We start from the raw sequence: 25,981 nt of genomic DNA on the forward strand, positions 1-25,981 counted from the left end.
TTAATTTATATCATTTATTATTAATAATGAATAATATAATAAGTCATCGTCGTTTACAGCAATCCTTCACTTATATTAACGTAACTCATAAATTAATTAGATTTATATAAGATTTAAATTTGTGTACATGACATACCAATGACCATCTAAACCGAAACGAAATACGTCAAAATGTCAAAGACTCGCTGCTCGCAGTGACATAAACCATCGGTGTCGCGCGTATTACTTTTTTATTAATAATAAAGTGCTATTTTTGAAAAACAGACTGCGAAACAAACAAAAAAAAGGATTTAGATGAGGGGGTGTAAGTACTTAGAACATTTTTTTAGAAGATTTTACTAGCAAGGCTGCAACGAGTTTTCAACAGAACATTGAAAGTTACAATAATAAACAAAACATTCCATATAAACAACATAATTTTATCACAATTTGCTCTCAACTGTACAAAAGCATTGAAAAATTGGTCGAGCTAGAAGTTTTAAAACGACTTTATTCAACTTTCGAAGTTAGATAACAAATTGTTTCAAGATTCTCGTACAGGAGCATACTTTAATGTACAAGGTTATCGTAGCTCTTAGTATATCAAAGTCACTGATGTACAATATAGAAATAAGCTCACAAACACGCTCAAAAACTGTCTGAAGCAAAACTCTGCTTACGCGTCAATTTAGCAGAGCTTTCGTTGTGTTACGACCGCGCTTTGATTACAATGCCACGCAATGACAAAGTTGAGTGAAAAAATGTCTAAATAACAACATAATATCCAAACTTAAAAAAACATGAAGTGTTTGTATAAAATTGTGTAGCTAACATGACGTTTTTAATAATTTTGCTTAATAATTATACTACAATTGCTAAAACAAAATTAATCGCCTACGAAATGTGTGAATGAGACGGACGTCTCTTTTGAATATATCACACCATAATCAATGAACTCCTTATGAGCGTATACAACAGACTTTGAACATTACTGCCACGAAATAAGGTGTTAATTTGAATATTTTTAAGTTATGTGTAGAAGTAAATTTGACATTTTTTACGTTCTTTTATCAGGCTATTATGAGTCTAGTTCTTTATAGTGCGTCAGTCATCAAATAAAATAATGTTTCTACCCAAATAGAATTATTATTTAATAGGACATTCATTAAAGTTATAAGTAAGTAAATATAAATATCTCAAATAATTATTAATTGTTCCCCTATAACTCAAAGTCTCCGTATAATAATAGTAATTTGCCCTCTAAAAGCTACATCCTAAAACTCATCTCTGACTTAAAATATATTAGCGTATGAACGATCTGACAGCCCGACAATGCCAAGGTGTGCGTTTACTAGTGGATAGCTAGTTTAATATTCAAAATACTTAATAACAAATTCCAAGCATGGTTGACTATTTACGACTTACTCAATCAAAATTGGTTACAGTAACATTAGATTCGAGTTCCATTTCTACTTTGCTGTATCTTCGTTAAAGATAAAATGAAAACCTAGACTCATATTATAAGGCGGAAGTGGTTTTTTTGTTTGTTTGATTCTATCTTTGATACGTCTAGATGACTGTGACAGCTGTGAAAAAGCCGAAAAGAATTGAGGTTGACAGTTAGCCTCTATTTTGTGCTATGCATGCACCCTGCACACTAACACAAAGTGACACACAAATCGCGAGTGTAAAACATAACTTTTCACGCACACTAGAGCGATAAACCTGGCCTGGTTTCATCGTTTGTCTAGCAGCAAAAGACTCTATCTAGACATAAATTATCTAAGTTTGTTTGCTTGAGCGCAAAATTGAATCGGATTTGGAACATTCTGCTTGTATAATAAGCCGTTCCCGTCCGCTTCGCTGGCCGAATTTAAAAAAATTAAATTTTATTCAACTTATTACAAATACAATAAAAAATAAGTAGCCATAAACTATCTAGGATACATTTCGCATCGAACGGTGGTAGTTTCATGTCGATACGATCAGTGGTTTAGGCGTTGATTGAGCCTCAAACGAAGACCATTTACATTACTGATATAGATAGATAGATTATAGCCCGATTCAGGAGGCAAAAGTGTAGCTACTCGGCACTTTGTATATTTAACTAACTGTTTATTAAATGTGAAATACACACACAAATGATTGCGAAACTGAAGTGGCAGTGGGCAGGGCACATAGCTCGAAGGACAGGCGGCCGTTGGGGCAGCAAGGTCTTCGAATGGCCACCACGTAGCGAAAGGTTGGTAGGCCCCCCACAAGATGTACCGACGATCTGGTCAAGATCGCCGGAGTAGGTTGGATGAGGGCAGCGCAGGCCCGATCGTTATGGTGTTCTTTAGGGGAAGCCTTTGTCTAGCAGTGGACATCTTCCGGCTGAAATGATGATGATTTCACATAAAAAAGTCAAAATTGTTAACACATAATCGGGCTGCCGGATCGTCTATATCCTAGAAGTTTATGACTAATAAATTATATTTGATGAGAGTTATAAATACGGAGTCGTTTGGCTTGTATTCTGGCAGAATACACCAGGAATTCATATTTAGTTTCATTGGCAAAGCGCACGTTAGGTACTGCAATTATATTTAAATTTTTCTAAATAAGCACAGTTTCGGGACTACTTAAGTGGACATTCAATATTAAATAAGAATTGTCAAGAGAATTTTGCAGTGTGTTAAGATTCCTACAATTTTTTTAAACTAAAAAACGGTTTTAATTATCTGATATCTACAACCCAGTAGAGATGTCTTTTAATAAAGGCTCTCGAAAAAATTATCTAGATGGGATACTAAATCAATGGTTTCATATATATCGTATTATAGGTTCAAATTAAATATAATATTTATCACAGTAATTATTTATTTTAACCTTCTCTTTCATAACTTAACATTAGAACACCGAGCAAAGAGTTTTAAGTTAAATTCTTTCATTTGTTTTTTAAATTCATTTTTCTACCTCGATCAATAATTTCTACATATACACTTTCTATCTTACTATATACACACATAAAGGATTAGTATTCTAAATTTACGATTATGTACTATCGACAAAATTGAATCGTGATGTGCAATTGTGTAATGGAACAGTACTTTAAGTAGAGTGCCGGAACCGACGCACGCACACATACACACATTTACTCGGACGCTAAGCAATCTTGGGAAGACAAGACTATTGAGTAGTGATGTGCCGAGTCTGTTTGGGTGGATAGAGTCGGCTCGAGTCGAGTCGATTGTAATACCGCATATATATGCGGTATTCGAGCCCAGTACTCGAATTTTTGAGTTGACTCGAGTCCAGAACTCTACTCTGGAAATTCTAGTCTGTTATCAATTTTAGAGCAACTAGGAAAAAATCGAAATGGTATTAAAACAACATGTTGGAAATTCCAGGCTGTAATCAATTTTAGAACAACTAGGAAAAAATCGAAATGGTATTAAAACAACATGTTGGAAATTCCAGGCTGTAATCAATTTTAGAACAACTAGGAAAAAATCGAAATGGTATTACAGCAACATGTAGGTACGTTTCATATACACAACGATAATACATCAAACATTTTTAATGAAAATATTTTTAAACACTACAAAAAAAGCATAGCAGACTCTAAGGACGTATCTAGGAACCAGAAATGCGATCAAATTCTATAAGTTTTATTACACAAAAAAGAGATCTTTTAGAAGCTATTTAAGATATTATAGAATCGAGTCAGCAAGTACAAAGTCGATTTGCCTGACTTGAGTACAAGAAACGTACTCGAATCAAAATAAATTGGTATTCGAGTAGGCGAGTCCAAAGCGGGAATCGAGTCTCTTTTGAATCAAACCGTACTTGGCACATCACTACTGTTAAGTCGCACGCGGTACGCCGCCGGGACTCGCCGCTGTCCGAGTTAAATTAGCTGCGCGGCGCCGTCCGCGTCGTTAATTTTTTTGTATGTACCAACCCTAGCGCTCCCAGACGTAGGTATAAATTTCAAGGAGGCAAGGAGTTGAGTTACGCTTCTGTTCTGTTACTTGTATTGTGCCTTAATATCCTCGTAATTTTCCTACAGTTAATAAACAAGTGGGTTTACATACATTTCCTTTAATAGCCAGACTTTCTTCTTTTTCGTGCAAATATAAATCTGTTTTTATGATTTTAAAGGAATTATCAGCAAAGTGGATCATGAATCAATTTTGTCGATAGTACGTATATACAATAAATTTGTAGATTCTCATATTATATAAAAGAAATGCTTACGCATTAATATAAATTTCTTCGCGATCAAGGGAAGGGTAGTCTTTTGGGGGTGTTTTGAATGAATTCTTTAAATATGAGAATCTGTGGAAGTTATAATAATATTCAGTTCCATCGGGTGAGTACTGTGGATAGAGTGTGTACGCTGGGAATTCGTGTTCGTTCGTCTTGTAGGAGTCAGTGAGGGCGTGCCTCGCAAACTCCTCCTTATAGCGTCATGATTGCTCCTTATACGCCCGCCGCTTGCTACATTTCTCCTTCAGGATATAGCAGAGGGCAATGGCTATTAACACCGCGATGGCAATAGCCATACTAATGCTGATCCAAATTATTTCCTCGTTTATGCCGCTCGTGGATTTTCCTAAAATTATAAAAGTCATGTAAATTATTTTGAAGGTTGGCTAACACGTACTAAACTTTGATATTTATTTTATGGAAAAGGAGGACAAACGAGCGAACCGGTCACCTGGTATTAAGTGATCACCGACGCCCACATTCTCTTGGAACATCAGAGTAATCACAGGAGCGTTGCCACCCTTTAAGGAAAGTGTACGCGCTTTTAACTTCGATAATTTATACGTCTAGATTGAGCCTATTTAAATAAGATAATCCTGTTGAGTGACATCTAGTATCTGCCTATAACAGCAACATTATAGTCTAAGCCTATAGCCGATCGCAAAAACTCCTATGGCGTAGAGTACTGCGATTCTGGTTCACTTCGACTGGACTTGTCACCTCAATATTTTAAGATGGAATATTAGCAAATTTTTTGAAGTTATATTTATTTTGGCGCGTTAGGGAAATATTATCAGAGTTAATTTTATGATGCGCATGAGGAATATTTTTTTTAAAGATTTTTGGTACGAGTATGGGTATGAGTACACACAGACTTTTTTTGTTAGTAAGATAGTGAACTAAAGATAGTGAAATACTGATCTATATTAGTACACTAACCTCCCATTTTGTTTGAGTATCCTCCCATTTTGCCGGCCACTCTTGCAGAAGCACTCCCAGCCACCACCAGCATAACTGCACCCGTTCGTACACATATCTCACCTGTAGAAGTCATAAATTTTTAAAGTGAAACTTTTATTACATTGTCTCAAACTTTCTCGTCTATGTGTTGCATGTCGCGTGACGGTCAGCCGGCGCCTTTAGTTCGCATATTGGATACAATTGCGTTCGGGTGGAAGGGTAGGTTCGAACCCCAGTCAATAAAGTTTTTCTTATTTTATGAAAATATCATAGAAGATCACTTAACACCAGGTGACCCGTACGCTAGCTTGTCCTTATTCTATAAAAAAAAGTATAAAATCAACCTGCAATGTTCGTAAAAAATATTTAATTCCAATGTTTAATAATCATATATTATCATAGAATATAGCCACTCAATTAAAATACTCTTAAAATATGTACAAAAATCAAATTATATGTAAAGAAACAAGATCACAAAAAGAGTTTTACTTTTCTAGGTGTATTTTATGTTCCTGACGCTTGGACGGCTAATGAGAATCCATGGTTCGTTCCATTTTTGGAATTATAAAAAAACTTCTTTCTTCGCTTTTCTACCGATTTGGTGGAAAATGAACATCAAATTGGAATTTTGTGTACAATAAGTTTAAGAAAATTTATTGAATTAGGCATTACTTTGCGGAAATCCATAATTATACAAATTATTTAAGTTTTCTTTAGTGTTAATTCCGCCAATATTTGTTTTTAAAACAATTCGACACGTGTTTCGCCTCTACACGAGGCATCCTCAGGACGTGTTGCCTCGCCAAAATCTGGCACGAGACTGAATCAAATGAGCCGGAAGCCGCTCTTTTATACCCTCGTCCCATGAAATGACGCGCTGTGATTGGTCGGCTGTTGTGACGTATTACCCCCGGAAGAGACACGTAACAAAGGTGATGGGACTAAATTTGTTTGTTCATTCAACAACGTAAACATATTGTTATTTTTGTGTTTTATTATTTCTAATTGTTCTAACACATTTAAGCGAAATCCTTTTTCACATGTATGTAAAATATTAAAATTATTATTGATTCCGACTGAGTGACCTGTATCAATTAAATGTTTCGCGAAGTGTAATTTTTCGGGATGATTATTCGTAAATGCGGCAATATGTTCCTTTAATCTAATTTCGAAATTTCGACATGTTTGACCTATATATACCCAGTTACAAGTGTCACAACTTAGTTTATAAACGCCGGATTTTTCGGAATTATTTTATCGATCTTTGCCATTACATATTCGACTGCCATTGTGATTCGTTCGGAAGGACACATTAATATTGTTTTTCCTAAATATTTTAGCTATTTTATCCGATATTGGACCAATATATGTCAAAATATCCACATATTTGGTATTTGATTGTGGTGGGACGGGATAAAGTTCTGAATTAATTAAATATTTTTGTTTATTTTTAATTAATTTGTTCACTAACTGTTTTGTATAGCCGTTGGAAACCGCGATTTGGTATATTGTATTAAGTTCTTTCGCGAAGCTGTCACGGGACAGTGGGACTGACATTAATCTGTGAACATAGCAGCGGAAGGCCGCTAGTTTATGTAGTACGGGGTGGCAGGATGACGCGGGACTAGCCATATCTGTATATGACGGCTTTCTATAGATTTTGAATCCTAATTTATTATTTACTCTTGTTAATGTTAAATCCAAAAAATTTAGAAATTTGGTTTGATTCGAATTCCAATTTAAACTTTATTTTTGGGTGGATCTTATTAATTTTATTAATGAATAGATCGATTTGACGTTCGGTGCCTGTCCAGCAAATTATTATGTCGTCAACGTATCGGTAATAAAACAGGATATGTGGGTCTCTCACCACGTAATTAATTCACCTTTAAAACCTTCCCTGGACTTCCACAAATAACTCTAGACCAAAATTAGCCAAATCGGTCCGGCCGTTCTCGAGTTTTAGCGAGACTAACGAACAGCAATTCATTTTTATATATATATAGATACAAGGTTAGTTTACGTTTGATGGTGAGAGAGCGCCTTTACTCAGGTCAAACTGTCATTAATGTCAAAGGCCGCACAAATATTTTAAGAGCTTTATAAAGAATTAACACGATTTTAAATTTGTTAACTAGACTATTATATAATATACTTTAATTTAATATTTCCCAGTAAGCTTTACAATTTACATCACTTCGTTGAGACATTCGAATAAGATTTGTCTTCAATAAACAGCAGTTTCTTTCAAAACTGAATATTATTTGTGACTAAAATGAATTTATGTTATTTGAATGCTTGTGAAATTATCATTCAAACTTTAACTGAGCACGTATCATGTACATCGTCTCGGAATATTAATAAGGTATCGTTAAGTCAAGTTTCGGCTTACTGTTATTCAAAATGACTTGAAGAAAATTGAATACTTTTTTTCGACTGAGACGTTATGAAACTTTTCATTAATGTATGAACGAGTTTATTAAAAGGGTTGACGTTATTAAACTTTATTAGAGTTTTCTCCTTTAGAATCGTTTTATATATAGCGTATGGTATGAAAGATAGATGGGTAGTAAAATAAAACGTTAAACAAAAAGTGATGGGTCATATTTCAATGTTCATTTTGATAATAATAATAATAATATTGACCCACTTTTTACACAAATTATCTAGCCCCAAATTAAGCATATTATATAGCCTGTGTTATGGGTTACAAGACAATGATATATTTAATACAAAATACTTACTTAAACATACATAAATTCATATAACATACATATTAAAAATACATAAATACATTTAAACATCCATGACTCGGAAACAAACAACCATATTCATCATAAAAATGCTTGCACCTATCGGGATTCGAACCCGATAAAGATGACTAGTACAATTTTTGAAATAAAAATAAGGGAAAACTTCAAAAAGAAGCAAACATATCACGAATGACCAACCAAAACAACATATCACAACATGTACTTATCGGTATTGAAACTGCAAACCGTACTGACGCAACATAAGCAAATAAAACAGGACGAGTGCGAGGGGGTGAAAGGTGAAGGGGAGGGGAGGCTTCACGTTCCAGCGAGGTCTAGAGTTTGCCGTGTAGTAATTATGAATTAAGTGTTTTGAGTACAAAATATAAGTTGTTAAACAAACGTCAAATAAAACAGGTGATTAATTTATTTTATGGAAATAAGTGAATGCAAGGTATGGGCGTACGGCCGCCCAGCGTTCTCGCGCCGTTTGCATGTAACATGAATGAAATGGGTGTGCGGGCGGGGAAAAATCAGAATCCCTTCATGCCATCTAAACGTTTTCATGACGGAACGACTGTCGGGTCAGCTAGCATAATGTATATATATTTGAGCACAGATGTGAGTTTATAGTACGTGAACACGCAATAATTATAAGTTAAAAATACCATATGATTTATAATTAACTATAATGTGATAACGGAAAAGTTATAAACATCTCGTTAAGCTTACATTAACAAAGTTATTACCATTCAAATGGAAACCGTAGAGTCATCGTTCATCGTTCACTATCCCGAACATTAATGAGATAGGTTACACCCACGTTGTCCGTTTGAAGTTTGCGCGATGTATATGCTTTTATAGCATGATCCCAGAAAATGTACAAAACATATGTGTTACCAAATTAAAAAAAAAATATTAAAGACGTTTGTGTGGGAAAGGTTACTATAACATCAATGATTTTCTTAATGATACCACAGACTGGGAATGGAGTGAACGGCCTCAGGCTATTTAATTATAAATTTGATTGTGCGCTACTATATATTATTGTAAATAAAGCCCTTTGATTTTCTTGCGCCCATTCTTCTCAGGTCTGAGGCACACTTTTTTGAATGTGTTGTTTTTGACAATACGTGATTTTAAATCCTAATTTGAATAAAAATATTTAAATATGAATTTGAACCTCACTATACCAAAAGCTTTCTGTTAAGATTAATTAGATTATATTTTATTTAAGAACAATATTGACACACTCTTATACAATTTATCTTCCACCAAACTAGACATAGCCTGTACTATGGGTGCAATACATAGGCTCCGAAACTACTGAACCGATTTGAAAATTTCTTTCACTGTTGGGAAGCTACACTATGACATAGATATATACAAAAAAAATAGGGATCCTAACTGAAACTCCAATAGTGTAACCCAAGGTGTAAAAAAAAAAACCTAAAATATTATTTATATCGCGTGCGCTGTGAAAAGTATTGATGATTCAATAAAATAATGTACTATGACTTTGCAGAACACATAATTGCTTACAAAAAGTGTCGCGGCAGCATATTATGTAATTAGTATTCTTTTATTTTATAAATGTATTTGAAATATCGCTTCAACGTGCATAGTAATGTATGTACGCGGACGAAGTCGCGGGGTATCAACTACAAATACATAAACATCCATGAGTTGGAAACAAACTGAGATTCGAACCCGGAAGCTCTAGCTAAGTGGACAGGGCCATCAACTACTGGGCTATAGGGGTCGTCCTATTAGATAAAAAGATTCAGTTTGTATAAAATGACCCGACAGACGTTGTTCTGTACATAATAAATAAAATACTGTTTGTATGAATATGTCCATAATATTTCATAACACCGAGAATTATTTCGTAAAATATGCTCCCTGTTGGTATAATGAAATTGTTGCACATCAGAACTGTCAAACCATGCGTCAAAAAATTCTTTCATATAAAATTTGTCCAAACAAATATTGGAAATAAAAATAGTTATGGGTCAAAATTCCACCTTAATTCAAACCTAAGTCGAAATAAAAACAACCCTTTCTCTCAAGTTGGACTAAACTGCACTCCATGAAGTAATCCCCATTAGAAACCGTTCATCAGTTTAGAAGTTCACTGGAAACAAACATCAGGACACTTGATTTATATATATTACGATTTGGCGACCCCTATAGCCCAGTGGTAAGTGGCCCTGCCTACTGAGCTAGAGGTCCCGGTTGTGACCGTTAGGGCCCTTACCCATGACTTTACCAATTTTACTCTTACTTCTAGTTCGATCTTCTTATTTAAATTTTTATGTGTACCCAGGACGAACACTGCATAATATACAGTTATATTCATAACAAATAAAATTTACTATTTGTTGTGCTTCATTGATATTCATTTTCTGATATTTATTGCTAGTCGGCCTGTCGTAAATAACTCCCGGAATGTTTTTATGACAACATCAAAGTTGATCGCAATCACACCCAAAGTGTAAACAGCGCTCACAGCCAGATTGCTATTACATTTGGAAATGTTTCGAGTTCCAATTTAATGTATATTACGTTAACTGAACTGTGAAACGTCGAACAGAAAATCTTTTCAAGTTACATACAATACTAATTATGAACGATGTAACGCTGCCAATGAAATAAATGTTTTTATTCTAAAACCGAATAGAATATTTAAGCACCAATTGAACTAACAAAATGCACATATAATATAATAATAATAATATTGACACACTTTTTACACAAATTATCTTGTCCCAAGTTAAGCATATATAGCCTGTGTTATGGGTTACATGACAATGATATACTTAATACAATATACTTACTTAAACATACATAAATTCATATAAACAAAGTACACAATGAATTTATAATAGATACAGTGATTCAAGAGGACCGTTTATATTATTTAATGTTTCTAATGTGATGTCATAAATAAATACACATGTACTACAATATTGCACACCTTAATAAGGTCTACAAAAAATCCAGGATGTGTATATCTTAGCGATAAACCACGATAACCATTTTTTCACTTTTAGCGATTTCAAGCAATACAGCATTAATCCTTATCCAATTAAGTACTTCCGTAGCGCGAGTTTGTCTCGTAATGGGCTACGCTGAAAACCAGCGCTGTAGCATTTGCTACAGCATACGCTGAGCGGTGTCCATTTTCATATCATCATTCTTGATTCTATTGTTAATTATATAATTATGTTCACAAATATTATATTACTTTAAGCGATATTGTTATGTATTACTTTAAGGTGTATAATAAATCTTTGTAAATTAAATTGTGTGATGATGATGTGAAATAAAATATGTCTATTTGTCCATAAATACATTGTGAATTTAATATATATCAATATGGCCCCTTACAGAATGTAATAAATATGACAGATTTAAAATGCAGAGATTTTTATAGAAATCCCCTAATCCACAGATTAATTAAATATTTACTAATCGAAACCCCGTATCCATCTAATCAATGATTTATCGGTTTAACATGATGTATGAGTTGAAGTGATGTCTTTCAAAATTGTATATTTGTAAAGTTATTCCAAGTTATCACAACAATTCCACTGTCTTCACAACTACCACACATGTGAATATCACATATATTTATTTGGATTGGCGTGACATGAAAAAACCTTAAGAGAAAACATAATGATTATTCATATATTAATTACACGTTTCAAATTCAAACAAAATCATTATTGCAATTCTTTGGGCGCGTTATGAATAAATGATGAGAGTGAAATTTTAAGATGCGCGCGCATCATTGTAACAAAAAAGTAAAAGGATGCACTTGGTTCCTAAAATATGTCTTTTAAACGCACATTGACATTTAAGAATAACAGCATGAAGTTGGATTTTAAATAATAATAATAATATTGACACACTTTTAATCTATATCTCTTAATTTATCATGTTAACTATAATAGTTATTATAATAATATTCAAATTAGCTCTTAATAGTGATTTTCATTATTATAACACTAGAAATAAGGGATTGCTTGTAATTAATTCTAGTAGGCTTCATAAGATACATAATAGCTTTAAGGGTAAATGTATACACTTCTATAATAAAGTCCCAGCCACAGTTCAGGCATCATCTATAAATAAATTTAAATGTTTTATAAAAAAATGTCTCTGTCGTAAATCCTATTACTCCACTGCTGAATATCTAAATTAATGGACAGCCTGGGACTAGATTGTGATTATTTTATAGCGATAGAAATGACTGTACAATACTGTATATTTTTATTGGAAAGAACGCAAAAAAAGAATGCTGGGAGAGTTTCTTGCGCCGCTTCTTCTCTCTCAGAGCGCCATTTGTTTCCGAAGCGGTAGTAGTATCCAGTAGTTATGTTAGAAATGACATTAAAAAGAGTTTTAAAGGAATCAATTTTGAGAAAATAAATGCCTTTTATGCCTTTTATTGGTTATTAGAATATTTACGAATTTGTAACACACGTGTTTCTTGCCTTTGGCGATAGAAATAAATACATACGTCCAATGACGTCCTTATGTATATAACGTTATTGCATAAGTCAGTATAAATGTATGTGTGATTTAAATAAAATGTGTTTCTTCGATCATTTTGTCATTTTTGATACTTTTTTCTAACGCCAAATAAGCATAACTTCTTGCGTGCATAAATAAGTACACACACACTTTTTTTATTTTATTGAGACAGTCTATATGGCTAGTCTTGGTAACTGAAATAATAAATTTCAGTTTTGTTTATTTTCATAAGCCCGCGGCACTTCAAGAGAACTGATAAAGGAACAGATAGCAAAGAAAGTAAGAAAATGTGAGTTGTATCTAATTAGAGCGGAAGGGTGGCATCCAGTTCACCAGGCTTAAGAGACATGATATCACAAATCTCAGAAAAAGATATCAATAATAAATAAATAAATGGAGAGTTTGATGCAAAGTAATTTTACATCAATTTCGGGCTCTCGACGATGACTCTTTCAGCAGATATATGCAGCCAAAATAGTGGCTTATTGTTTGAAATAACAGATTGCCACGACGCAGAAAACAAAAAAAAAATGTATATTTAAAACGCCTATTAAAAAACAAAGAGTAGTTAAATATCATATCAAACGAAATCAAGCCGAATAAATGCAAAAAAATACAATTGTACGGTGTCTTTATTAATCGATTCAAATTGTAATTTCTATTTCTGTAAATTAATTTTTTTATTAATTTAAAATACCTTATATTTTGTTACATACAATAATAATTATAACCGTCATTAAATATACAAATGATTATACTCACTGACAATTATCGCCATTTTACTTGATTTTTAGAACTTGAATATTATTTGGTCGTTATGGTCTTCCGAATTACAGCACAAAAAGCGTCGTGGTCGGTTTAGCTCCTGCAAAATAAAAATACATTGGTCAAAAGTTTAGGTACATACTATGTGCAGTTCTATATGAATATGAGGGTGCAAAAGGGTTTTTCTTGTGTGTGAAATTATTTAGAGGCTTTCTTGGACCTTGGAAAACCTTATGGAAAGTATACGCTAGCCGCCCATGGACAGTGGACATCCGGAATACTAGACGCCGAGAAATAATATGAATAATTGATCTATGTAACGGAATTATGATTTCTTGAAACATTTTAAGAAATTTTTAAATTGATTCTTATCTGTCAATAATATGTGTGTAATAACGTTGACATGAAGCACTTTCCACATTTTTACAATAAATTTGTTTATTGATAATAACATTATTAATTTTAAAAGTTTATAATTGGACGTAATTCCAGAAAAATGTTCTAATCATGTCGAAATTGAGTTAAGAACACAAAACTGGTCAAGTGATTCATATTAAAGGACTGACAAAAAATGGCAGCCCTACTGTCACTCTTTAAATGACATCATGACTTAGTAGCCCAACGCACATGTATGGAATACACTAATATTTATTAAACTTTAAACACTAATTCCTTAAAATGTGATGTCTGTGTATCTTAACGGGCTTCTTTGGTTTTTTGAAGTGAAAACTTCACTTCTTTAGCATCCCACGTTGTATTACTACATAGACACCAGGAGCACATAAATATGGTAGCGGCGATAGTAATGTCTTTCATAGCGGTTAAAATCATGTGTCATGCTAGCAACAATGCAGGTTTCACTTCTGACATGTGCACTTTGTACGCACGCAATTTTTTTTTTATTAAATTTCGATACAATCAAACTTACATTAACAACTTCCATTTTTACGTCTAGATAGACTGTGACAGCTGTGAAAACATTGAAATAGATTAAGGTTGAGAGTTAACCTCTATTTTAACCTCTATTTTCAGCAACACACTACAATGCGTACAACTATCATTGAATAATTTCCCTTACTTGTGAGAGCTTGTAACCCACCAAGTTTATGTTGGTTTTCTTTATGGTTTCCTGGTGGTCTTAAATGATCGTAACTTTTGATTAAGCTTATTCAGAGGCTTGATTTTTTTTTTTAGACTATACATATCTATAGACGTAAATGTAGATACTAATGACACACCCAATCATTGTCATTATTGTCTGGCTCCCCAGTGTGCCGATGATCTAAAAATATATAGAAATAGGAATATATTTATTTACCACTAGCTGACCCGACAGACGTTGTTCTGTATATAATAAATGAAATAATGTTTTTATATGAATTTGTCAATAATATATCATAACATCAAAAATTACTTCGTAAAATATGCACCCTGCTGTCGTAATGAAATTGTTTCACAGCAGAACTGTCAAACCGTGTGGCAATTAATTCTCTCATAGAAATTATGTATGGACACATCAAAAGAAAAACAAATTTGTTATTTTTATTTAATTAAGCAGCATTTTCCTATTTATTCCTTTTAAACCTTCCCTGGACTTCCACAAATAATTCAAGACCGAAATTAGCCAAATCGGTCCAGCCGTTCTCGAGTTTTAGCGAGACTACCGAACAGCAATTAATTTTTATATATATAGATAGGGAGCGACAATAACATAACAAATTGCAACAATACTTGGTAAACGGCATGTCGCTACATCAGTTGGTAAAGGGGCTTTGATATGGGAAGAAGAACTGATAAGAAACTCCCAGCCTAACTTTTAAATCATATAACAACTTAGCCTATTTAAAATAATATTAAAGAATTTTAGGTGACTTGCGGAGGCAATTGATTTAAATATGTGGTCAAATCAAGTCAAGCTACAGTAGGTAAGCCCCTAGTATGTATGGCCTGTATGTAATGCGATTTTGAAGCTAATGATTACCAAGGCTATATAAAGTATATATATTTTATAACAATATGTATTCATATTTTGTAAACGCACTGATTTAAAGTAAAAAATAATTGAACTTTTTGCTGTAGTTAAATTAGCAAGCTGCAATGCCGGGTCTTCTTAATAAAACTCAACTTTTCCGAGCTTAAACTGGAAAATACCTTAGTATTTTAAAGGTTAACTTAATTTTCTGACCTAAATAGATAGTACACTATTCATCAAAGAGATTAACATTAGGAAGCGCTAGGCTTCCTAATGAGGGTGCAATTTATAGACTGGTTCGACTTGTGGTTTAAGGCCCGAAACTAGTTGGTACCGCTTACTGAACTGGGTGAAGTTTTTTATCACTACATAGTATTAAACTTTGTTTTCGAATTCCACTTTAATGTATATGACGTCAACTGTGAAACGTCGAACAGAAGATCTATTCAAGTTTACATTCAATACTAATTTTGTACGATATATTACTGCAAATGAAATAAATCTTTTTATTCTTAAACCATATAGAATATTTAAACGCCAAGCAAACTAACAGGATTCACATATCACTATATAAAACAAGGTCGCTTCCCGCCGTAGGACTGTTCCTATGGATGCCTCGATCTTTAAAACTTCGAAATCAAGAACCGCTTGATGCGGTTTTTTTAATAGATAGGGTGATAATATATAATAGAGTGAAAATTTAAGAGGAAGGTTTATATGGACAATATATGCACAATGTAGTAGAGAACTGATAATTTTTGAGGTTTCTAATGTGATGACGGAGAGATGATAAAACTGGTGTAATCTGCTATATTTCTTGGCATAACTCTGGATTCCAAATTACAATGGGGCCCCCATATTGAAGGATTGGCGAACAGACTTAGTTCTGCAGCATACGCGGTTAAAAAGATTAGACAATTAAATGACATAGATATAGCGCGACTTGTATACTTTAGTTATTTCCATGGTATTATGTCCTATGGTATATTGTTATGTGGCAGCTCTGCCGATTTTCTTGACGATAAAATAGTAAATAATAAAAATTAACTTCGAATGAACTCAATATCATTGTGTAGCTAATGACATTATATTATAAATCAAGATGAATAATCCTATGAAATAATAACTATTGTATGATTGATGTTAATTTAAGTTTGCTTGGGATGTATATATTTTTTAGTATAGTACAGTATATTATAATTGTTACAGAAATTAAAACGTGAACTGACTATGTATTCCACAAATTGGGAACGGAGCGACCGCAATTAATTGTACAATGTTACTTTGTAAACATATTTTTTGATGAAAAAAAAAAGCCCACTGAGTTTGTTGCGCCCGTTCTTCTCAGTCCTGAGCCATTCATTTTGGAATGGGTGGTAGTTTTTTAACTTTCAATAAGTGACGTGAGACGTCACATTCTATTTTGAATAAAAATATTTGAATTTGAATTGAATTCGTATTTGATGTCGTAAGTAAAAACATTTTTTCGCTAACATTGCAAACGTTGGTTGAACCCTTCGAGATAGATCAGAGGAATATACTACAGTATAATAGAACTTAAAAAGATCTACAAACAAGTCCAGAATGAAATAAATTTCAATTCAGTACATATATTTTGAGGTGTTGAGCTCGAGATGAATTTTATACACCTATGAAGATACGAATACTAAAGACATAAATTATGAGAATCGATTGCTGAAGGAACTGCGATAAACTACAGCAATAAATCTTCTGTTAAATGGTACGGTAGTATGTCGACTCTTATCCCGATTTAGTAAAAATGTTATTTTGCCATTTCAAGAAGAAATTTTCAATTCTATATACAGGTAAAGTTCAAGACGAGCTTCATATAAAATTTACCAACGGCTGAACTTTATACACCTTTGAAGCAACGAATCGTACAGACATAAAATATGAGAAACGATTGCGAAGAGCTGTCTACTACAACAATATAATGAGATCTTTTGTACGAGACGACCGTCACCGCTCATGTATTGATCTCAATGATAAACATATCAGGAATATCTATGACTAGAATTTTTGTGTTCTTGTATCGTTTTACAAGGACTGTTTATGAAGTATTAGATCAAATCAAACGAAAATCACTTTATTCATGTAGGTCAAAGAAATGACACTTATGAATGTCTAGTTTTCTTTTCTTTTTAAATTTACCGCCACTTCGCAAAAGGTTGAGCTTAATGAGGAGAAGTGGCAAGAAACTTATTGCAACTAATTTTTATGGACATTTAAAGCTTCATCGTTTTACAAATAATTTCAACTACATTACGAGGGCGGCACTGAAAATTTCGGGAATCAAAGAAGAGACACAACATTACAACTTCGGAAGTTGGGGTCTCCAAATGGCCGTTTTGTAGGCGTCCACAGCTTCTGCAGCTGACCACGCAATTTATTCTTTATTTTAGGGAAAGTATAGAAATCATTTGGGCTTTGGTCGGGGCTGTACGGCGGATGGTCCAATAATTCTATTTTTTCTTGCTCTAAAAACTCTTTTGTTCTGTGCGTGGTGTGAGAACTCGCATTGTCGTGATGGAGGATGATGCGGCGGTTGCAGTGATCTTTACGGAGTTCAGATACGACCAGTGGCAAACAAATGCTAGCATACCATTCTGCATTAACCGTTCTTTGTCCCTCAAGAGGAAAAGTCGCAACATGGCTGGTTTTGGAGTTACACTCGTGTAAGACATGACTTACGTCAAAAAAGGAAATGTAAATGAATACTTAAGAACTAGAGTTATTGAGTACAGGCGATGCATCAATCCACACACACACGTAAATAAATAAATCTGTGAGCAGTTTATTAGCAATTGTAAAAAATATAATGATTTTAAAACATAAAGCAAAGTTTCTGGTAACAGAATATTCACGAGCGTGACGCATGGGCCAGCCATTGCCTCCCTATTTATTATCCCTAATTACTATTCTGAGCAGGCGGGTGCCAATAAGTCCTGAGCTATGTTGGTCATATTGCCTAGAGAAATTTGAATAATTTATAGAAAATTGTAGTGATCAAGACAGAGGGCAAAATACCACGAGGTTTATCACCGACCAAATAGAAACCGTATTGGTACTCAATGCGGCAAGCCAATGGACTATATGATGTGGAAGCAGCTTGTTGAGAAATCAGCGAAGATCTTGAGAAGCACAACCTAAAAGTTGTAGAGACTACTGAAATAATTGAATACTTAGAACTTTTAGGATTAAAATTTTAAATTTCATTATATTAACGAACAATTATGTCATTCATTTTAATATATTTTTAAAACTTATTTTCAATAATATATTAATCAAACAAAAACACTATTTCAACAATGCACAGTATAATATACACATTGAACTTTTCACTAAATCCATTCAATTTCACTTATAAGTCATAGTACTGCTATAAGCATTTCGGTGACGACAACTCATGCGACTACAACCATCTAAAAAGTGTCTAGACTTAAATGTGTGCATTTGGTGATGAAAAATAGTTAATAAAAAACTAATAAACACGCTTTGGTTGAAAACTAAATGGTTGAAATTTAAAATGAACAACCATTCCTGATTTATCGGCGATAGATGAAAAAATTATATGAATTAACACAAATCCTCGGTCCTCCATAAATCTACGAAGTTTGAACCAAATCTAAATTTAAAGTGGGTCAAAATCGCGAACAAATGTGTCGGTTACAAATATACATACATACAGGTGAAGCTAATAAAAAGCGTGTAAAAATCCCTTAAAAATATATTCTTCGTGCGATTTTACGTTTGTAAAAACGTAAGTATTGTTTTTTTAGTCATATATATTATATTTGCCAATATATTGCTCCTTCTGTCGATATTTTGTAGCAAGTGTAAATATTGGGAATTTTCTGTTCAAGATTTGCATTTTACGGTAACAGCTCTGTCGCCATTTGTTTTTACATAACTGTGATAGCTACATCGAATGTTATGACATGAGTTTCAAGATAGCACGGTAGTAACAATTTAATGGTACGTTATTTGAATAAAATAAAAATATTATAAAATGTAAGTATACATATAATAAGATAGGATGTCGGGAGAATTCTTTTGTGTATAAAAATCTATTGTTTGCCAACATTATAACTCAAACTTCGCTTACACCAGTGGGAGGCTCCTTTGCACAGGATGCTGGCTAGATTATGGGTAGCACACAGGCGCCTATTTCTGCCGTGAAGCAGTAATTTGTAAGCATTGTAGTGTTTCGGTCAGAGGGCACCGTAGCCAGTGAAATCACTGGACAGACAACTTATGTCTCAAGGTAACGAGCGCAGTTGTAGTACCGCTCTAAATTTTTGGTGTTTTCAATAATCGTTAGCAGCACTGCATTGTAATGGGCAGGGCGTATCAATTACCATCTGCTGAACGCCCTGCTCGTCTCGTCCCTTATTTTCATAAAAAATATAATTTCTTTTCTAAAGATGGACCCAGTACGTGCCCCGTTTTATCCGGTATTACTTTCAAACAGTTTTAAGGGAGGAAACAGGTTGCAGTATGTATAGTAAGTATATACATTATCACTCGGCCGCTATTATTGAAGTGTTATGAATTATTATAAATATCATAATATTCAAGACGGAAACCACAGTACAAGTAATAGAACAGTAGCCTAACTCAGCGATCTCCTTAAAATTTATACCTACGTCTAGGCGGAGCGCTAGGATTTGTACATACAATAAGATTGAATTCGCGGATGGCGTGGCGCAGCTAATTTAAATCGGACAGCGACCAGTCTCAATGGTGTATAGAGTGGCATTCAAAGGCATTGTCGTCCCAAGATTGCTTAGAATAGTAATTATAGTGTCGTGCAAAGGTAGAATACGATGGCAGTAATCAGGTGAAACAGCTCTTCGGAACACTTCCCGTGATAAATGCGGTAGAAGACATACAATGAAGTGACGTCTCTACTCTCTACTATCTCTCTCTTGGCGTTGCCAAGCGATCCAGCCATTCATAGAGCACTGAGTCCCCGACAAATTGGGCTGCTCTACGTTGCACGCGGTCAAAGGTCAAATGGATCGAGCTGATACTGGGCAGCGCCACAACTCAATCATTCAATTTTTCTTTCCGAAGCCTATCTCTATATATTATGACTGCGGCAAGTCTCTCTTGATAAAATCGGATAGGAGATAAAAACTCAGAGTTTAAAATAATGTTCGTGTTTTCTTTGACCGGTAAAATCAGGATGTTTTTACAAGACTGTTTAAACCTTGATAAATCTGTGGCAAAGTTTGCTACATACCTATCCTGTAGTCTTGTACACTAAAATATCCCAACCGTAGCTGAGAATGTCCGAGCTGAGTTCCTAACATACCAAAGCACTACAATTTTATGGATATTGCTGTCTGTATACCAAAGATTCCTGACCAAATTGCAATTAGAAATTCATCAGTTGTGGGAACTTGTTCGTAGGAATCTTAGAGTTTACTTGGAATTATGGCCTATTAAAAAAATACTTTTTACTAATTACACAGATTTATATTGTAAAACCTTAGATTAAGAATTGATCTCCGCTGAGATTCAACTAGATACCGCACTACTAAAGAACAATATCTTTTTTATCACGGCAACTTTTAGATGCTTGTGTTCGTGACATCTTGACCATCAATGGAATCTATCAAATTTTGTTACATACGCTTCGTGTTCTTCATGTGTACTTCATGAACTGTGGCACGTCAACGTCACACATTGTTCGAGACTGGCTCGAGAACGCCCGTTTGGGCGTAGTATTCGTTGCCGCACTGTGCGACTACGCCTGCGTTTACTAGTTGGAGTGCAGCGGAGACCAATCCTTAATCTAAGAGTAACACCAACTAAAATCGAGTAAACAGTTGCGAACGAAGTCAGATTACAAACAGTTTAACAAACTTTTTTTAATTACTCTCACGCTCGTTTAACTAATCATTCAGCCTGATACTTATTCATTTAATAGGAATTCATGATTGATCTCTTTGGTGATTGAAATCACTTTCATTCTTAAGAATGATGAAGATCCTTAAGGATAAAAAGCTATTTTTGTCCCTGTTTAAGCAAACCAAGACAGGGAACCAACAAGCTCTTTTTGAATAGGTGTAATAAAAAATAATGTCTTAAAATGCGTGACATGATTCTATGCTCCAGTATTAATTTCCTGCGATGAAGTCTTTTGCTTTCCGACAGAGTTTCTTAGAATTATTTCCTTCACTGTTTTAATTGTCTTGTTTCGTAGGAAAACTGCATAGACGGATAAATCTTTTTCTTTTATAAACAGATAAGGTTATATTGTGCACATCAAAAGCCCAGTACAAAAACATTCGTCTATATAATGTGTTACACTGCCTCAATTTGGAGTTAAAGGAAAATCATAATACAAAAAGGCGCCATCTTAAATACATGCCGAATCGTAAGAAAGTTATTGCAAATTGACGAACACCAACTTCCACACAACACATAAATACACACTACACGCTGCATTTACATGGTTTTGATCTGTAAATGTAGACAATCCAGCCAAAGGTCATCCCCACCATCTGGATGTGTGGCGGTCCTCCGGTTTTCAAGGAGCTTTCTTCCTCGTACTACAACGCTGTGGAATGAGCTTCCTTGCGCGGTGTTTCCGGGACAATACGACATGGGTACCCTCAAAAAAAGCGCTTACACCTTCCTTAAAGGCCGGCAACGCTCTTGTGATTCCTCCGGCGTTGCAAGAGAATGTGGGCGGCGGTGATCACTTAACACCAGGTGACCCGTACGCTCGTTTGTCCTCCCATTCCATACAAAAAAAGGCTTATTGATATCTTTATTTCTCACAGACAACTAAAATTACATACAGTGAAAGCTAAAAAAGCGGCCAATGAGCGAGTCGGACTCGTCCATGAAGGTATCCGTAGCAGCAAGTAACAGAATATAAAAGTTCGTGTAGTTCGTAGTCATTTTGAATTATGTTTTAATAATAGTGTATTTTTTTATTCAATTAAGTTATTGATAGTTCGATTTATGACCCAAACGTGTGTGGGGGGGGGGTTGTTGAAAAAAAACTGAGTTTCAGTTCTGAGTATTGTACCCCCAAAATTGCTGTGTTTTTTTTCTTTTCTTTTATGTCAAAATCTTATTGCGGTTCACAGAATACATCTACTTACCAAGTTTCAACATTATAGTTCTTATAGTTTCGGGAAAAAGTAGCTGTGACATACGGACAGACAGACATGACGAATCTAAAGGGTTTCCGTTTTTTGTCATTTGGCTACGGAACCCTAAAAAAAAGAGAACACATAAGCTAGATGAGCGTATTACCCGCCTTGCCACTCTTTCAGATAATTTCTTGTACTTAGATAATATATACGTCTAGATAGTCTCTTGCTGCTAGAAAACCGATGAAAACAGGCCAGGTTTATTACTTTACTGTGCGTGACAAACTACGTCTTACACCCGCGATTTGTATGTCACTTTGTGCTAGTGCATGCATTGCTCAAAAAAGTGACTAACAGTCAACCTCAATATTTCGACGTATTCAGAGCCGTCATATTCTATTCAGATTTATAAATAATATAAGATAATGTAATGACATGCGTTAATATATAGCTCTGTGACGTCACCAAGTAACGTATTTCAATATAAATAGTGAACCATGTCTCGACGATGAGTCAAGCACAATTATTAAGTCTATGGGCATATTACAGCATTCCATCTATGGTCGCGATACAGTGCCGGATTAAGCAAGCGTGGGGCATATTCTAGCATATTCTTTCAAAGAGCCCTTAATCTATAATTGAAATAATCAGTTACCAAGTGTCTAATTTGTCTAAGTTTCACGTTTTTGTGACATCAAGTAAATTCAATATACATCTTAAGAAGTTTCACACAACAATATACGCTCAGGCAAAGAATATGTCATAGTACAAGTACTCAGGCAGAGATGAGTGCGTTTAAATATGCGGGGCCGACTTTTTTTTTATGAAAATAACGAATGAGACGAGTTAGACGTTCAGTTGATGGAAATTGATACGCCTTGCCCATTACAAAGCAGTGCCGGTCAGGATTCTTGAAAAACCCAAAAGTTTTGAGCGGCACCACAATTGCGCTCGTCACCTTGAGACATAAAATGTTAAGTCTCAATTGCCCAGTATTTTCACTAGCTACGGCGCCCTTCAGACCGTAACACAGTAATGTTTACACATTAATGCTTCATGGCAGAAACAAGGTGACGAGCGCAATGATAGTGCCGCTCAGAATATTTGGGTTTTTCAAGAATCCTGAGCGGCACTGCATTGTAATGCGTAGAGCGTATCAATTACCATCACCTGAACATCCTGCTCGTCTTAGCCCTTATTTTCATAAAAAAAAAGTTAAAACGAGGATCAATTTAGTAGCGATAAAGCATCCCACAGATTTCGATAAATGAAAGATTGTATCACATAAATGTATTAGTTTTTAATACAGATCAACTTAAAATTGACATTAAAACATTAAAACTTAACATTTTGAACATTATGTTCGCGATCTATAAAGTAATATATTTATTAAACGAAAATTGGTTGTATAATATTAAAGAAAGTATAAATAAGCCGATATTATATAAATTGATAAGTAAAAAATGCTAGAAGGCTTAACAATGCTTATTTTTATGAAAATAAGGGACGAGATGAGCAGGACGTTCATCTGATGGTAATTGATACGCTCTACGCATTACAATGTAGTGCCGCTCAGGATTCTTGAAAAACCCAAAATTTCTGAGCGGCACTACAATTGCGCTCGTCACCTTGACACATAAGATGTTAAGTAAAATAATATTTAAAAAAATCTTTGTGTTTTTATTTATTTATATGTATTACAAACAAATTACATATTACAATATCAAAATTCTTGTTCAAATCATAAAACTCGTTCGAGTTTTAAAATACACATTACTATTTAAATTTAAAGTGTAATAATATGTAAATTATTTAAGAAATTTACTAGTTAATAAACTATCTAAGAAAAAGAAAACAACTTAGTTCTACTAATATTATATATGAAAACCACAACGAAAGTATAAGCATTTCGGTGCAAAGACATAATGTTTAAATTACCCATTTTAATCCTTTTATTAGTCTCCTATCAAACTACATACTTATATTTTATTAATTCTGTAAAAAATATAACTAAAGCATAAGCATTTAGATGCTAAAACAATACTTTAAATTACCCATTCTCATCCTTTAATAAGAGTCCTATCAAGTCCGCTACAGAAAAGTCAATAATCAGACAAACGACAGGAAACTTTCAGTCACAGCTTGACAATGCACACTTCACATAAACCGTTCACAAAGCGAGGAACCTTTTCACAGTCATAGTGTGAGTTCGGAAAGTTCGTGTCGTTCAACGTTTGCTCTGACGTGCGTCCGGGGCTTTATCCGGGCGAGGACTGAGCGGCGAGCGCCTTGCCCGGGTGCCACGCCGCGCCCGGTTGAACCCGCTCAAATTATCTACATTCTACATACATTACTTACTATATTTGTGACTCGTGCTTTGATTGATGTACTTGAAATCTGAAGGTTTTATTACAAGAGCGTACCATTGAAAACCGTTCTTTTTTTACTTTTAACTTTTGTGCTATTGAATTGGTTTGAAAACTATTTATCACAAAACCTTTTACGGGTTCTATATCCAAAGAAGTCTAATTATACCCTTATATTGAGCCTTTGTTACAATATTTTTGCCGCAGCTTTAATAAAATACAGATCATTTATGCGTTTAGATAGACTGTTACAGCTGTGAAAACGTCATATCGAAGGTACGTATAAAGTAAATGAAACATTTCTCACATTTTAGCTTACCTATAAAATTGTGCTTAAAGCATTGCCAGCCTAGGTATCAAATAAATAAAAACTTTTACCTTTGCGACTTTCGCTCTCTTACAGGTACCGTATGCCATCCCATGACGACAACATGAATTACGCCACTGAGGCACCCCATTCTTTATATCACCGCTCGTCCAAATCACCTCTTAATATCTCTACAAGTATAGCAATCCTGATTGTAGAAATTTCCTCTGCTTGCCAATGCAGGGTTCACTTTGAAAGCAATTGTTAAATGGTAATAGCCAACTTGTCCATATTTTGATGCAACTTTCTTCTAACTGTTAAACTATGCGGTGTTCACAGATACATCGGTACCATAAAAATCCTCCTGTGATTCACCCGAGGTCGCAACAGAATATGGGCAGCGATGATCATTTACCACCAGATGACCAGTACGCTTGCATGTCTCCCCACCCTTCACCATACAAAAAATACACAATACTGGGTGCCTTCTACCACATATATCACGGGGAGTGTTCCGGAGAGATGTTTGATCTAATTTCTGCCGCTGAATTCCAACATCGCACGACACGCCACATTAGAATATCATCCCCACCATCTGGATGTGATGCGTTCCTTCATAGTGCGGTTTTCAAGAAACTTTCTTCCACGAAAAACTTAGCTGTGGAATGAGTTTCCTTGTGCCGTTTTTCCAGGACTATATAACATGGGTACTTTCACTAGACACGCGAACACTTTTCTAAAATGCCGACCTGTGATTCCTCTAGTTTTGCTAGAGAATATGGTTGTCGTTGATCACTTAACACCAGATGATCCTTACGTCTTTCTCTTCCATAAATAAAAGACTATATCTGATCTTGGACGTTACGAAATACCTGAAGTTCAGATTATCTATTAAGATATTTATTTAATTTTACTTACTCACTGATATAGGTCCATCCACCTATATCAAAACG

General features: G+C 34.4%; 1 protein-coding gene across 2 annotated transcripts; it reads right to left on the bottom strand.

Annotated features, from left to right (window-relative positions):
* LOC126979266 (uncharacterized) lies at window positions 1–24,613 on the bottom strand. 2 transcript variants are annotated; one of them, XM_050828549.1, is made up of 4 exons: window positions 24,410–24,613; window positions 13,248–13,350; window positions 5,173–5,274; window positions 1–4,579 (listed from the first exon to the last, which is right to left on the bottom strand). In XM_050828549.1, exons 2-4 carry the CDS (start codon window positions 13,261–13,263, stop codon window positions 4,434–4,436), a joined length of 264 nt encoding a protein of 87 aa, XP_050684506.1. In that variant the 5' UTR covers window positions 13,264–13,350; window positions 24,410–24,613; the 3' UTR covers window positions 1–4,433. The 2 variants fall into 2 exon arrangements, with proteins under 2 accessions (XP_050684506.1, XP_050684507.1); XM_050828550.1 differs by lacking the exon at window positions 13,248–13,350.
* Between the last annotated feature and the right edge of the window lie 1,368 nt (window positions 24,614–25,981).

This window comes from Leptidea sinapis, chromosome Z (assembly GCF_905404315.1).
Source record: "Leptidea sinapis chromosome Z, ilLepSina1.1, whole genome shotgun sequence".
Taxonomy (NCBI): Eukaryota; Metazoa; Arthropoda; class Insecta; order Lepidoptera; family Pieridae; genus Leptidea; species Leptidea sinapis.